Source organism: Capsella rubella, unplaced genomic scaffold (genome assembly GCF_000375325.1).
Source record: "Capsella rubella cultivar Monte Gargano unplaced genomic scaffold, Caprub1_0 scaffold_1, whole genome shotgun sequence".
In the NCBI taxonomy this organism is placed as follows: Eukaryota; Viridiplantae; Streptophyta; class Magnoliopsida; order Brassicales; family Brassicaceae; genus Capsella; species Capsella rubella.
In genome coordinates, this window is record NW_006238923.1 from 13,100,691 (window position 1) to 13,117,284 (window position 16,594).

The following is a 16,594-nucleotide window of genomic DNA, read 5'->3' on the forward strand; positions in this document are numbered from 1 at the left end:
TGGCGGGTGACATATCCGCGTTTTGATTGGAACTAGAACGTTGATGGGTTGTGTTCTCTCGGCTTGGTTCCTTTGAGGGGTAAGTGTTTTGACCAGGCCGGGATAGCATTTGAGGTGCATATCTCTCCCTCATAAGCAACTATAGTTGCCCCCACGTTTTAAGTGATGGTTCCTTGTACCATAGTCTATCTTTTTCCTCTCGGTTCCACCAACGTTTTGTGCTTCCCATGAGTTGTTCAAGACAATAGGTGAGCCTCTCTTCTTTGGGCATGGCATAGTACCTAAAGTACTTGTCCATGTTGAGTTCCCATTGTAAATAATCTCTTTCATGTCCTACAAACTCAAAACATTCAGGTCAAAAATACTCATAAGCTGCTAAACGTCTTCTACGTTACTTGGCTGGTACTGCTGATTTTGGCATTTTCTTCCATCGTCGCAACACGTCATCAATTCATGCTTTCTCTGATGCTGACTGGACTGGCGACAGAGATGATTACATTTCCACTCACGCCAACATCGTCTATATTGGCAGGAATCCAGTCTCGTGTCCTCCAAGAAGCAGAAAGGGGTAGCTCGCTCCTCCACTGAGGCAGAATATCGTTATGTTGCCAACACCTCTGCTGATGTTCGTTGGATATGCAGCTTATTTACTGAACTTGGTTACAAACTCACATCTCCACTGGTTATATACTGCGACAACGTGGGCACATAGTATCTATGTGCGAACCCAGTTTTTCACTCTCGAATGAAACACCTTGCCTTGGATTATCATTTCATACGTAATCAAATCACGGCTGGTACTCTTCGATTTTCTCATGTGTCCACTAAAGATCAGCTCGCCGACGCTTTAACAAAGCCTCTTGCTCGTTCTCCGGATACCGGATATTTGGTTAGCCAAATTAATAAAATCTGAATACGTATCCAGTTTTGAACTATTCTAATTTTTGCTTTCCAAATCTAAAACCGGTTGACTTGGATATCCAATTTTCCGGAGTGGATAAGACCGGATATCGGATACCGGATATTAAGTCTCAGGGCTATTAGATGTTGTAGAAAGATATATATTTGTAGTGTTTAAACAGATTGTAGGTTTCTCTCTTTTTCGTTTTGTGGAAGCCCCCTTGGTACAATGGTGTTGACTAAGGGTTTAGTAATGCTTCTACACCAGAAGGTCTGGGGTTCGAGCCCCAGATAGCGCTATTTATTAATATTTCTGCAGATTAATTGGGACAAGTTTACATGAGATCTTCAGTGATGCGCAATTAGAGCCGTTCGCCTTGATTCTAAGATGGTGTCCAAGATTAGCATGAAGAAAGAGGCGTTCAAGATCAGCAAAGGAGTGTTGTCAATAGTGAATCTAATAGGGTCGGAAGGAATTGCCCATGGTAGATTATCTTTGTAAAAATTATCATAATTTTCAATAATTAATAAATCGAAAGATGATAAAAAAAAAAAAAAAAAGATTGTAGGTTTTAGGAGAATTTTTTACGAATTGATTTTGTTATGAGTTTTTATAGTCATAATTTAGTTAATTACTATTAATTTGTGAAATTTTCAAAATCTAAGTTTTTTATTAAAGATGTATTTTCCAAATCTATGTTTCAATTAAATGTATTTTCATTTTAAAATTGATTGAATCTCGAGATAATATTGTTCTTTATATAAGTTAATTTTGTAAAATAAATTTTAACGGTCACAATTTGGTTTTTTTAATTAGAAACAAATGACTAAGATTAGAAGATATTAAATTCGGGTACGTTTACTGGGTCAATTAGATCCGCGTGTTTATTCGTTTAAGATAGGAGGTATTTTGCAACACGTTTGGGATGTTTAAGACTATAGTTTTGATACAAAAATTTAAATGATTTTGTTTGGCAACAGATTAAAAAAAAAACTTTGGGTTTGAAGTAGTCTAGTGGTAAACGAGTTATCAAAATAATTTGGGTTTGAAAAGTTCTCCTCCAACGTAGCCCTTTTTTAAGAAAAGGAATTAGGCCATCCTCATTGCATGAGTTTTTTATCCTTAAGATTTGTGGAGAAAATTCCTTATATAAAGATTTTTCTTCACAAATCTTAAGGGTAATAACCCATGCAATGAGGATGGTCTTATAAACCTTGCAAAAATACTAATATAGATTAAACTAGTAATAATTATCAGTTGTAACTTTTTTGAAACCTTTTAGTTTTATAAGAAGAGATAAGTAACTTTGTAGTAGATTCTCCCACCTATCAAAATGTGTACAGAATACATAGATTAAAATATGTAATATCAATCTTAAGATAAAAATATATATATTTACTCTAATTTACATGATACAACTCAAGAAAATATAGAATTGCCCGCAGAGAGAAGGTAAATTCAAAATGTAAATAAAGCTGTCTGAAGTAGTTTTTGTTTGTTTTTCTTTTTGTGTTTTTCTTTTCTATCATTCAATTCGAACAAAAGAAGCAGGCATCTCATACTGCAACGCAAAAGCTTCAACTCGGTTTCTAAGCTCAGATATGTCTTTGTTGGTGCATAAACTTTTCACAAACTCCTTGTGTGACTTCCCATGCTCTCTCTGCAACGCACTCGTTATCTGAGCTGCCTTTATCAGAAAATCCGCTATTGTCTCGAAATCGGACTCTATACAGCCTCTGGTCGTCATCGCGGGTGTCCCTATTGATAACAAAAGAGGTTTCAATATTAATATGAATGCGACAGTTCACTAAATTTTTACTAACCAATCACTCTGTGCTTACCTATTCTTACACCTCCAGGAGATATTGTACCATTATCCCCAAATATAGCTGTCTTGTTTAAGGTTATATGGCACATCTCACACACTTTCTCGTAGACTTTCCCTGTAAAACAGACACAAACATGATCAGACAAAACAGTAACTTTGGATCGAGGTGTGGTAAGGTTGAGTGGTTTTAGTACCTGTTAATCCCATAGGGGTGAGATCCCATAGCAACAAATGATTGTCAGTGCCACCAGTAACAAGTCTGCATTTTCTTCTAAGCAGAGCTGCTGCTAAAGCTTGAGCGTTTTTCTTCATCTGTTGTATGTAAGCTTTATACTCTGGGGTGGCTACTTGTTTCAAGGCAATGGCAAGAGCTGCGATATGGTTGTTGTGAGGACCTCCTTGTAGCGATGGAAAAACGGCAAAGTTAATCTTTTCTTCTAAATCATAGTTCGTCGAAGTGTCGGAATGACTAGAGTGATGGCCCTGCTTTCTTATCTTTGGACCTTTCCTGTAGAAGATGATACCTCCTCTAGGACCACGTAGACCTTTGTGGGTAGTGGAGGTAACTATGTCACAGTGATCGAATGGATTCGAACATTCCTGAGATGAAACAAAAAAAAGTAAAAAACCAAATTTAGAACCAAAAATTCCTCAAACAGAATCATAACAAAAGTCAGATATATCATAATAGTGTAAAGCCATTTACTTATGGATATTGACCAACACACTAAAATACTGTTATCATATCCGTGACAGCATGGCTATTTGTTCTCATTTTCTACAAAGTACACTTTACTATCCAGTAAGTATAAAGCACTAATCATTTAAACTCACCACAGAAAAGGACTTGGCCTAGTAAAGTAGTCTAACCAACCAAAGTTTGAATAGAACAAACATAATACACAAACACAGAATATGAATACATAGCCTAACTGAACTTTCTAATACTAGACTTTCAAGTGCTAGACACAATAACGCAACAACTAGTTGATGGATACAAACCTTAGTCGCCACAAGACCGCTTATATGAGCCATATCACACATCAAAACAGCACCACACTTGTCAGCAATTTGTCTAACCCTTGCAAACTCCCAATCCCTAGGATATGAACTCCCTCCACAAATAAGAATCTTGGGACGGTAATCAAGCGCCTTATCTTCAAGCTTATCATAATCAATATACCCAGTCTGAGGATTCACTTTATAAGGAAAGCTCTCAAAGAAGATAGAAGTAGCTGAAATCTTCTTCCCACCTGGAGTACAATACCCATGACTCATATGACCTCCAGAAGGAGAATCAAGCCCCATAATCCTTTCACCGGGCAACAAAAGTCCGGTATACACCGCAAAATTAGCAGAAGTACAAGAATAAGGCTGTACATTAACACCCCATTTATCAGATTCAAGACCAAACGCAGTAAGAGCTCGTTCAATACACAGATTCTCAATCTGATCAATATATTGATTACCAATATAGTACCTCGCACCAGGCATGCCTTCAGAGTATTTATTCGTCAAATGACTTCCCAAAGCCTCCATAACAGCTCTACACACGAAGTTCTCAGAAGCAATCAACTCAATCCCTTTAACTTGTCGTTGCTTCTCTTTCTCAATAAGCTCATGTATATCAGGATCAGCTAAATGAAGAGGTTGATCACCCCAAGCTCGTACAGCAGCACGTCTCGATTCCAGATCTGAATCACCTATCAAACTCCTCTTCGGATGCTTCGCTTGAGCTAACAAAAGTGGACAATCTCTTTGCCTTTTGAGACACATATGGTGACCTAAGATTCTGAAATGCTCGTCTTCCTTCTGTTCACCTCCATCTTTCTTCGGCTCTTCCACGGTGACCTTCTCCGCCTTTTGCTCGAGTAATTGCAACGGAATCGGAGAAAACGTCGTTGGTAATGATCGGAAACTTGGATCGACTTGTAGATTAATCGAATCGTCAGCAATCGGAGCTCGTGGTGTCGGAGTTGGAGTCATCGATGCGTGGGAACAACCAAAACCTAATGAGAAGTTTGATTGAGAACGACTCAAATCCATAAATATTGAAGAAGATGAAGATTTGAATTGTTTTTGCCCAATTTAGGGTTGTGTGGATTTGAAGAAGATGAAGAAAGGAACAAATAAATGAGTTATTGTGAACGCGATGATGAATGAGGTTTGGGGAACCGGTAAAAGAGAGAAATGTATCTGGACGGTTTTTTGGGTTAGATTGGTTTATACGGTGGATTTTGTTAACCGGTAATAGCCGGTATTGTTAGGGACGTGTCAATTTTAATAGAGATTTGAATGGGAAAAGAGAGTTTCCTTAATCTAGCCGCAATAGTTAGATAGATTCATTTTGACCGATATAAAGGTTTTTTAAAGTTGTATAAAATACAATAACAAATATCTTTTATTGTGGAAGATGGAACTTTTAATCTGCATTTTTATTTTACTTATATTTTGTTTAACAATAATACACTAATATTAAAATTTTGAAATATACTAACAAATCGGTAATAATTTTTCATATTTGCCATATATTATATGTATGTTGGATTGATATCATTAAGTTGAGTTGTTTCATTTTCTGTACAAAATTTTAAAAAATCTTATTATATATATTTAAAATTCGAATTAAACTATGAAGTATCATCGAAATGATAAGCACTCATCTGTAAATTATATTTAGGAAGCAATTTGAACAATTGTCCAGTTCAACTATCTAAATTCCTAAATTTGTTAAATAATGCCACATAAATACGCATGAGATTTAATAGAGCTATTAAGAATCATTCACTTCATCTTCTGCTAATTGAAATAGTGAAATCTTATATGAAAATTTTCGAAAGTTAGATAGTTAAGAGATAAATTGAAAAAAACTTTGGAAATTCTTTTAGAAATAAAATATTTTTTTTTTTTGTGTTTATGTATGTGGTAATATTTATAGAACCAAACTACGGAAAACTAATTTGTGTTTTATATGTATATTATGTGATATAATAAAAATCTACTAAATTTGACCCAAAAAATCTACTAAACATGAACGATCTCGAAATACTTTATTTTCTTTCTATTTTAGTTTAAAAATATTCAATCATTCATTTTTTAAAAATTTAATCGATTCAATTGGAAAAATTCTATAAACATCGAATCGTTAATCTCATTATATGAAATTTCTTGCCTCTTAAACTTAAAAAATGTCAGTATGTCAGACAGCACTGATTTGCTAAAATAACTTGATAAGCCTAAAAACTATACCCTAAATTTAAATAGTCAACTCAATCATTCAAAAGAATAATTCTACACGTTCAAAAATCAACTTTTTATGTTTATGGTAATTTTGAAAAATAAAATTTTTGTGGTAATTTTGGAAATAAAAACAAATTATGGCATTTTTGGAAGAAAAAATAAAATGATGACATCTAAGGGAATTTCTCTTCTTTTTTTAGTGAGTATGCAAGATTCAAAGCACACATAACAAAATTGGCTCCAACTGTTTATATGCTCTTGCTTAGGTGACTAATGATGGTCCTTTTATTTCTTTTCTTTTTTCAAAGTAATTTAAAGTTATAAAGAAAACTATTTTCAGTGGTTAAAAAAATTCACATCCAAGGCTTTGATTGGCAACATAGATTATTCAAGAATATTAACATAAAATTAAGAATAAACTTATAGGAAAATAAAACATTATTCTATTGTTAAATACCAAGAAAACAGGGTTTTACAAAAAAAAACCATAATAAGTTTTATTTTCCAAAAATACCACTATAATACATTTTTCCAAAAATACCACAATTAAAACTAATTTTTTTAACATTCAAAACTAATTTCTAAATCCTAAACATTATACTCTACCCCTAAAATTATACCCTAAATATAAATAGTCAGCCTAAATATTAAAAAAAAATCTACTCCTTGAAAACTCAACTTTTTATGTTTATGGTATTTTGGGGAAAATAAATTTTTTTATGGTATTGTTGGAGAAAAAATATTATGGTATTTTTGGAAGAAAAACTATGATATCCAAAAGAATCTTATTATATAAACTTGGGTTTTCAAAGTTAGCTATTAACAAGAGCGTGACACGTATTAATTGAATTGATCAGATGTTGACACGTGTCAGAAAATTAGTGGTAAGAAATTATATAAATTATTTTAAAAAAATTTCAATATAAAAATAAGAAAATAAAAAATCAAGAAATTTAACAATTACTTAGTAGTAATCCTAAAGGAAAAATGATAATAATTATAAAATAAAATTATAAAAATTAGGTCTAAGAAATAAAAAATAAAAAATAAAGAAAAAAAATACGATAAGTTAGTCAACTATAAGTTAATATTTGAAAATATTGTCATTGTCATGAATATTATGTAATATTTAAATATTTTTATTCAGTAAGTTATTCTAAATAAGTTAGTCATTAATGTGATATGGGTCAATTGTATTGATAAGATATTGACATGTGTAAATTTCAGATATATTAAAATATTATAAAATTAAATTTAAAAAACCTATCATAAAAAAATTCTACATAAGTAATACATATAAAAGTATACCTAATTACAATGGACTTTTAATGTTAATTCAAAAATTCTGATTATGTAAAACTTGATTTTCAGAGTTACTAATTCACGTAATTGTGATATATGTCAAGTAAAACATTAGATGACGGAATGTGACACATTAGATAAAAATAGAAAATTACAAAAATGGACAGTTCTAAAAATGCCCATTTTGGGGAGCACCTTTTTAAAAATGCCCCCTTACGGAGAGCATGTTTAAAATTACCCATGTTTTAGGAGGGGGTATTGAACTAAAGAATTTACTAGAATTTAAATGAATGGAATTAAAGAGAAAAGGTACAGATTTTTACGTATTGTAGAAGATTTTCAAATCTTTCTCTTTAATTCTACAAATTATATTTGAGAATTTTTTAGAAATGCCCCTTTTAGTCTACCCCTTTTTAAAAATACCCCTCTTTTCTATCCATTTTCAAAAATACTCATTTTCAAATATAAAAATTATAAACTTTTATATGGCTAATTAGGTAGATCAAGATCATTTTACTACTGGGAGACTAAATCCAAATATTTATAAAGTTTTAAAAGGTTTTAAACGGCATTTATAAGGTTTTTATAAGGTTTCTAAAAGGTTTTTTTTGGCTCAACTTCAACTATTCATTAACCAAATGATTACATCCAAATTCAAGGTACATAACATTCACCTCTATAGAATTGGACCAAGGTTTTTAAAAGGTTTACAAGGTTATTATAAGGTTTTAAAATGATTTTTAAAAGGTATTTATACGGTATTTATGAAATATATATGTAAATTTACACACATATCGTAAGGCCCGTGTCTGGAAATCCGGGTGGTGGCGATCGACACTGTGGTCGGGTGTCGATCGACACTAGTAATTTTGGTTTGACGGTTTAAGTTTTAAATCGTCGGTTCAATTGAGGCTTGGTTTGGGGGAAAACCTAGGTCGACTTTATAAGCTTTGGAGCGCCGTTTTTCTCTTAAAACTTCATTTTGTCGCTTTGTGAGTTTGAGAGAGAATAGAGAGTGAGTTTGATCCTGTTTGGTGCTTTTGAGTGGGTTTTTGGAGGGATCAAAGCTTGTTCTTGGTGGTTCAAGGCTAGAGGAAGGTTGATCTGTGGTGTTTGGGGAGATCGTTTCCACCCTTGCAAGTCCCTGTTCGTTGCTATTCCTTCTTGTTAAAGAGGTGAGTGCATGACCAGGCTTATCTAAGCATGTTTGATCATTGTTTTAGGAGTTTGATGATTGTTTGATTGATTTTCTTTGCTTGTTTGGCTGTTTATTTGATGATTGATGCCTGTGGAACCCCTTGGGGACTCGCTCATATCATGTTGGTGATTTGGAGAAGAGATCCAGTGAGAAACGCAGTTGGAGCGTCTGCAGAGAGTCGGTGTCGATCGTCACCAAGGGTGGGTGTCGTTCGACACCAACGTTTTGTCTCACGAGGATAACTGCGTCTTACGATTGGAGTGTCGAGACCGGTGTCGACCGCGAGGGTCGACAGCGAGTGTCGATCTGGTGGGTGTCGATCGACACCGATAGACAGAAGCGATTCTGGTCTATCTTTTATTGGTTGTTTGTTTCTTTTCCTTGGATAATGGTTGAATGTGCTTGTGTGTATAGCCAGTGGTGGTATGATTGTCTCACTAAGTATTTATGAAATACTTATGCATCTCTTTCTTTGATGCATGTAAAAGCAAAGTGTGATCCGTGGAATCATGGCGAGGAGAGGAGGATGATCTAGGCGCTCATTGGTGTTTAGATTATTGTAGGATTTGTTAGGATGTTAGAATGGAATTTAGAAGCATGTTAGGATGATTATGTTTCTGGAATATTGATAGTTGATCTTGTTGGTTTAATGGAATTGTTTGATTGGATTTTTATTTAAGTCTTCCGCTGGTTACGTTGATTGGTTGTGTTAGTGAGATTGTCTGGTTTGCTTAAAATGGGTTAATCCGGTTTGCATGTTTAAAAAAAAAATGGGATGGGTTCTTTCACATATAAAGATAATTTGTGTCTTTAAATATAAGCTTACACATATTTTTTTGATAAATTTCAAAATTTACAGTGATTTTTTGATAAAATTAGAAAGAAAGGTATTTTTAAAAAGTAGTATTGGAAAAGAGGTATTTTTGAAATTCCCCCGTTATATTTCTAATATTTTAATAGAATATAATAGAATCTCTATATTAGTAAAAGAGAAGTACAAAATAGAATGCGGGTCGGGTCAAGAGTAAAAAATAAACCCGATTTTAACAATTGGATACTTCAAAAATTGGATATTAAAATGGGTTTGGATACATACATTGGATACTTTCCATATTTAATTTTAGGATTATATTATTTTCATAACTAATTTTAGGATTTCCTAATATTTATCTAACTAATTTAATATAATATATTAAAAACAATTATTATTCTTCTTTCATTTTTATTTGATCTTTTGTTTTTTAATTTCTGATATTATACTAAATAATAATAAAAATTCAAATTTTTTTAACTTTTTCTTGCATACTGCAATTTAAATTTTTCAAAATGGACATATAATACTCAATTACACTCGGTTAAATATTTTGGACAATGATTTAAAATCATTATAAGTATGACCAATATTAAACCCATTGTTACATAAGCATATTTAAAATATTTGTTTTGAGACATAGATGTAAATTCGGAGACATGATTTTTATTGATAAAATATTATATATCAAACTACGTAAATTTTAGATAGTCCACGGGTAGTTTGTTAAAATCACAATTATAATGGTATAGCGAGTTATGAATAATGTTTTTTACGATATGAATTCTGTTACGGGTTGGTTCTTCAAAAAATATATTGTAAGTGTGTAATTTTTACGTCTATTCCTACTTTTATTACAAAAATGGTCAAACTGAACAATTTATCGATAAATATTCTTCTGTGCTGTTAAATTTTCACCCTTTTTTTAATTATATCAAAACTCAATATATTATTATGTACTCGCTATTTTTCCTTTATTATTTTATTTAAACTTATTATACAAATATATGATTCACTGTAATCGACTACACTGTAATAAAATTAAAATGTAGTATAATTTAATCCGTTAATTTTTTTTTTTGGTAAAAGGTTAAATAAATTATTTTAAAAAATCTGTTAAACAATATATATAAGTAATTATTTCTCCCGCGCTGTAGTGCGGGTCCAAACCTAGTTCTAATAGAAAACAAAAGTACCAATTCTTCTATTTGTTCCACTACGTAACAATTAAACAAGAATCTCTAATATCATTATGCAAACACTAAAAAATCGGAGTCCTTAATGATCAAACTCAGTCGGAAGATGACTCCCCCGGTGAGAATTGCAGTTCTCCAAGCGTTTGTATTCACCGATTCGGGCGGAGTGCAGTACGTGAACCAGAACCGATCCGATCATTGGCGTCAGTTTTTTTCTTTCACAAATGTTGAAATGGTTATGAAAAAAGAGATCTCCGCCATTTTCATCGTCTAATTTCTTTCTCTCACAAATGTTGAAATGTTTTTATTATATTATTAGTGAAAGTTATGAAGTTACAAAACATTTGAGTCCCTTGTGTATTCCATCGAAATCTCATCCAAAAAGCTGAGAATTTGTTCTACACAATTTACACTAGTTTTTCTATTAAATTCTTATCAAATCATGTTACCACACAAAACTACAAAATAATGAATAACACTTGCATTTAATAGAATTAAGAAACTAGCAAGTTGAATAACACTAGAGTTTTAAAGAATTTAGAAAATTCTTAGTTGAATAACACTAGAATCCAACATTCTGTTAATTTCTATCAAATTCATTTGTTCAATAAGTGCCCTAATAGATTTAGGAGGGGGTCTTGGATTAGGGAATTAAAAAGAATTTAATGGAGGAAAAATTAATAGATTTTAGAAGAAATTATATAATTCTATCCAAATCTTGTCTAAAACTCTCGGAAATGTTTCTTTACAATTTTCAGTGGAGTTTCTGTTAATTTCCATTTAAATGACATAACCATCAAAACAATCTTAATATTGAATAACACTAGAATTTAATAGAATGTATAAATCAATCAAATGAATAACACTAGAATTCAAAAGAAACTGAAAAATACAAAGTTGAATAACACTAGAATTTTAAAGAAACTTCAATTCATTCAAATTCTTTTCAATTCCTTAATTCAATACCCCAACCTATATCTATTCTCTCTTCACCACTCTCTCCACAATTTGCCATCTCTCTCGGCGACTACCAAACGTGCGCCGTCTTTCTTCTCTCTTCGCCGTCTACTAGTTTCTCTTTGATGTGTCTCTCTTCTCTTCACCGTTTACTAGTCTCTCTTGGCCGTGTAAGTGCCCTCTGTTATCTCATTTTATTAATTGTTTAGGGTTTGACAATTTAGGGTTCTTGTTTAGATGTTGGAGATCGATTAAGACTAATTGTTACAAGAATTGGGATTTTTTTTGATTCATATGGTCTTATTAGTGTACCAAACAATTTGTGTTTTAGACTGGCAAATCAGAGAATTAAGGTTTTTTTACAATTAATTGACTACAATTGTTCAGGGATGGCTTAAATCACGTTATTAAATTTGAACTTAGATTTTGAAATACTAGTTTTTGGTACATTAGTTGCTGTTGGGAATGGCAAGAATTTCATCAGTTCAATTTAATCAGTCGTGGTTTTTTATCTTTCAAATGAATTGACTAAATTCCATTGTTTGTGTTGTTTAAGTGATTTCGTAACTTCTGGGTTATGCATCAAAATACGCACTCTCATGCTCGAATCTAGTTGGATATAAAGCTCATCTGAATTGGAGAATAACACATGCTGGATTAGTGTATTACGTGCGTGAGAGAAGATGGTAATTATGGAGGTTCTCTCCGATATATTTCTTTGTGTTTTTTAATGGGTGATGGAGCCACATGATGGGGCTTTGAATATTACTGTTGTTTATTTTTCTCAGTGGTTGGTCCTAAAAGAAACGTGATAGAGTACCAATTTTTTTGTTGTGATACATAAAGTGTAGATCAGTTGCATTATTTGAAGGAGGAGGCTGAAGTTGTGGCTTCCGAAGAGTCGAAAGAGAAGATGGTGAAGAGTTTTCAGAAAATGGACAAAGAAGTTAGCCAATGAGAGTGTAACTTAGTTGTTAGTGGTGCAAATCAGTGTGTTAAGAACTCTTGTAGATGTTAATTGCAGTCTTTGCAGTGATGTTATTGGATTCACCATCGCTGCGGCGCAGAAGACCATTGTCTTTAGACTTTAGCTGCGGCTGACTGACGTAACAACGTAGCCTTAACTCTCTCTATAGATCACAGGGTTGTTAAACAATAGAATGAATCGAGATCATATGGTTCTAAGAGTTTTGTTTTTGATATGAACAGCCAAATGTAGCTTTCGTCCGTTGCTGCTTCTACATTTTGAAACCTTTAATTTTGTTAACTTGACTGAAATTATTTAAGCTACTCTTGTTGTTTTAAGAGGATATATATGTGTTTAATAATCTTGTAAGAACACTTATCATCTTTTAAAACCCTTGCAAAATATTTTTAAAAGGTTTTATAAGATGTTTAATGTATATTTAGGTTTTAAAAACTATTAAAAAGTTTTATAAGGCTTTTATAAGGTTTTACAAAGTTTTTATATGGTTTTTATAAGGTTTGCTAAAGGTTTTGAAAAGTATTTTAAATGTTTTATAATGTATTTAAAATATTTTATCTGATGTTTACATGTATATTAAGGTTTCATAAACTATTTAAAAAGTTTTACAAAGCTTTTTGAAGCTTTTGTGATGTGTTTAAAAGGTTTTACAAGAAAAACTATCACAACCAGATCAAAAAGTAGTTAGAGATTACAAACAATAATTACAGGTTTAATGGAATATATTTTAGACTTTCACTTCTCAAAAGCTATGAGCATCAACACAAAACAAACAATTCAATTCAGTTTAATCATTCAAGTCTCCTAAGAATGCAAGAACACTAATCAACATCATCAGAGAAGAGAGGAGCTTTCAAAACCAGAAAACTATACTCTCTTTGTGAGCACTTCAGCTCAGTGTCCTTTCAACTCTTCTTCCAATTTTTGTAGTGTCAACCTCATCTTCTTTCTTTTATGACACATCATACAGAGGAATTGCGTTAAACCAATAAATCAAATCTAATTTTGAGATTAAAATTAAACATCTCACTACTATTACACTTACATGGTTTTGCTGGTTTCCACCGTCGCCGTGTTCAATTTTTTTTATCAGATTTGGAACCCGAAAGACGAGATGTGGGAGGAGTGGAGAATAAGGATGCAAGACGTGAAGGCGCTGGTAGAGGAGTGCTGAATCGCACCGGGTTTGGAAAGAGTGCGAGAAGAAAGAGTAGGTGTTATCAATAGAACTGGAATCAATTGGAAAGACGTAAGAGGAAGGATCCGCGGTAGTGAGGTACATCAAAATCACGAGACAATTTGAGATTGAAAGAGAGTACTCGTCGGTGTTGCCTGGTGAAGAAGAGTCCGAAGTTTGATGGGGAATATTGATCGGGAAGATTGAATTCAAGAGAATGGAGACTGCCAACAAGACGATGGTAAAATAGAAATAAAATTAAAAGATGGTAAACTTTAAAGGGAAATACATGGGTTCATCCCTATGGGTGAACCAACCTTGTTCACCCCATATTGATAAGCCAATCAAAATAAAATAATATGCTATTTCATATTATATTTAAAAAATAAATCAAAAATGAAACAAACCTTAATCACTCTTTTATAACCCCAAATCAAAATATAATTTTGTTTAATTACAAAATATAAACCTAACCACTATTTTATAAACCTAAACCGAAATATAATTTCGTCTAATTACAAACTCAAACTCTAACCACTATTTTGCTAACCCAAACCGAAATATAATTTCGTTTAATTACAAAATCTAAAACCTAACCACTATTTTGTCAACACAAACCAAAATATAATTTTGTTTGATTACAAAATCTAAACCCTAGCCACTAATTTGTTAACCCAAACCGAAATATAATTTCGTTTAGTTACAAAATTTAAACCCTAACCACTAATTTTTTCAACCCAAACCGAAATATAATTTTGTTTAATTACAAAATCTAAACCTTAACCACTATTTTATAAACCCAAACCGAACTATATTTCCTTAAATAAAATCCTACAGAATTTGTTTCCGTAATTTGATTTGTTTTTTTATTTTAATTTTGATTTACTTTTGTAAATAAAAAATGACGTGACATGTTTTTGTATTTTGATTGGCTAATTAAGAGGGTGTGAACCCAATTATTTGTCAACTTAAAAACAGACAAAAAGAGAGTGTTTTGAAAAAGGAGCAGCCCAAAAGGGGCATTACTAACAAATTCCCAAAAAATATTAAAATATTCAGAATTTTTTACTTATAAGTAAATTATTAACTTTTTGGTTATGTTGGTTTGGGTTTATCAAAGAGATTAGAGTTTAATATTTACAATTAAGCGATATGTCGATTTTAATTTATAAAGAATTATTAAAGTTTAGTTTCTATAGCTAAACATATTATATGGTTGTCTAGATTTATAAATAGGGATTATGGTTTAGATTTTACAATTAAACAAGATTTTATTTTGATTTAGGTTTATAAATAAGGATTAGAATTTATATTACACAATTTATACAAGGTTTAAGAATGTCAAAATGGATAACTCAATTCAACTCAAATCATTACCTAATGAGTTTAGAGTTAAATGGGTAATGAGTTGACTCAACTTATTTGTTTAAATGATTTGAGTCAACCCATAAACTTATTTAGTCTCATGGGTTAAGTGATTATGGGTTGACTCATTAATGATAATAGTTAATTAACTAAATATTTTAATGATATGGTGATGATGATGATGATAAGATGATGATGGTGGTGGTGTTGGTGATGGTGATGGTTATGATGATGAAGATGATTACAGTGATGGTGATGGTGATGGTTATGATGATGAAGATGATTACAATGATGGTGATGGTGGTGGTTAGCCTTGCGATTTCGGGTAGTTCGGTTTGGGTAAATCGGTTATTGGGTATTTACAGAATTTTGAAATTCTACCGAAATAACCGAAATTTAACTACGGTTCGGTTCGTTTCGGACACCGATTAATTCGGTTATGTGATTAAAAAACGAAAAATAACCGATTTAATTTTTATTAAGTTTTAGAGTTTTATCCGTCCCAACCAACCCGAACACATAACCGAACAATATGTAGAATAGTTACCGATTAAACCGAATCAACTTCCATTACCCTAACCAATTTTTCCAAATTTTTGGTTCGGTTCAGTTTGGACAAATCGGTTCGGGTATTATTCGCAGGGCTAATGGTGGTAATGGTGATGGTGATGGTGATGGTGATGGTTATGGTGTTGGTGATGTTGAATTTAGGCCTGTGAATTCGGGTCGGGTCGGATAATTTGGATATTTGGGTAATTCGGATATTCGGGTCGGGTAGGGTATCAGGTTTTTCGGATTTTTTTTTACCGAAATTAACCGAATATTATATATTTTGGTTAAAGAGGGTTGATTAGCTAGAATAATTCAGGTAAATTCAGTTAAATTTCGATTAACATGGGTAATACAGGTAATTTTGGGTATATCGGGTCGGGTAATATGTATAATTTTGGGTAATGCGGGTAGTTTGGTTAAATTTGGGTAACCGATAGGTTAGGGCGAATCAAACCGATTTAGTTGGTAACCGATTGGAAATTACAATCTATTCCGATAGGTTATCTTCTCTTAACCAAAACCGAACCAAAAATCTAGGTTTGGTTCGGTTCAGAATTTTCTGTTCGGGTACTATTCCCAAGCCTGATGATGATGATGATGATGATGATGATGATGATGATGTATGTGATGTCGATGATATGATGCTGGTGATGATGATGATGTATGTGATGTCGATGATGTGATGATGGTGATGATGATGATATGCTGATCTGATTCAGTTGGTTTAAGTATTTGATGATGATATGCTGATCTGATTCAGTTGGTTTAAGTATTTGAGTTGGTTTAACTCATTTGAACAAGAATTTGTGGATTAAATGGTTAAACAATCAACCTATTATAACTCAACTCATTTGATCCATCAAACCATTTGACTCATTACTCATTTGACTCATGAATTCATTAGGGTCAAAAAGTTTCAAGTCATTAGAGTTCATGGGTTGAGTTGAGTTGAGTCAACCCATGAACCTTGACCCATTTTAATATCAAGGTTATTTATTTGTTTTAATTTATAAAAGAGAAGTAAGATTTAGATGGTACAATTAAACCAGATTATGAGTTTAACAAACTTAATGTGTTTATTA

At 32.3% G+C, this 16,594-nt stretch overlaps 1 protein-coding gene across 1 annotated transcript; it reads right to left on the reverse strand.

Annotated features, from left to right (window-relative positions):
• Positions 1–2,260: 2,260 nt before the first annotated feature.
• Positions 2,261–4,836, reverse strand: LOC17896928 (serine hydroxymethyltransferase 7). The gene is made up of 4 exons (XM_006307003.2): positions 3,732–4,836; positions 2,924–3,329; positions 2,743–2,844; positions 2,261–2,659 (listed from the first exon to the last, which is right to left on the reverse strand). The coding sequence occupies exons 1-4, from the start codon at positions 4,773–4,775 to the stop codon at positions 2,427–2,429; spliced, it is 1,785 nt and encodes a 594-aa protein (XP_006307065.1). The 5' UTR covers positions 4,776–4,836; the 3' UTR covers positions 2,261–2,426.
• Positions 4,837–16,594: the final 11,758 nt, after the last annotated feature.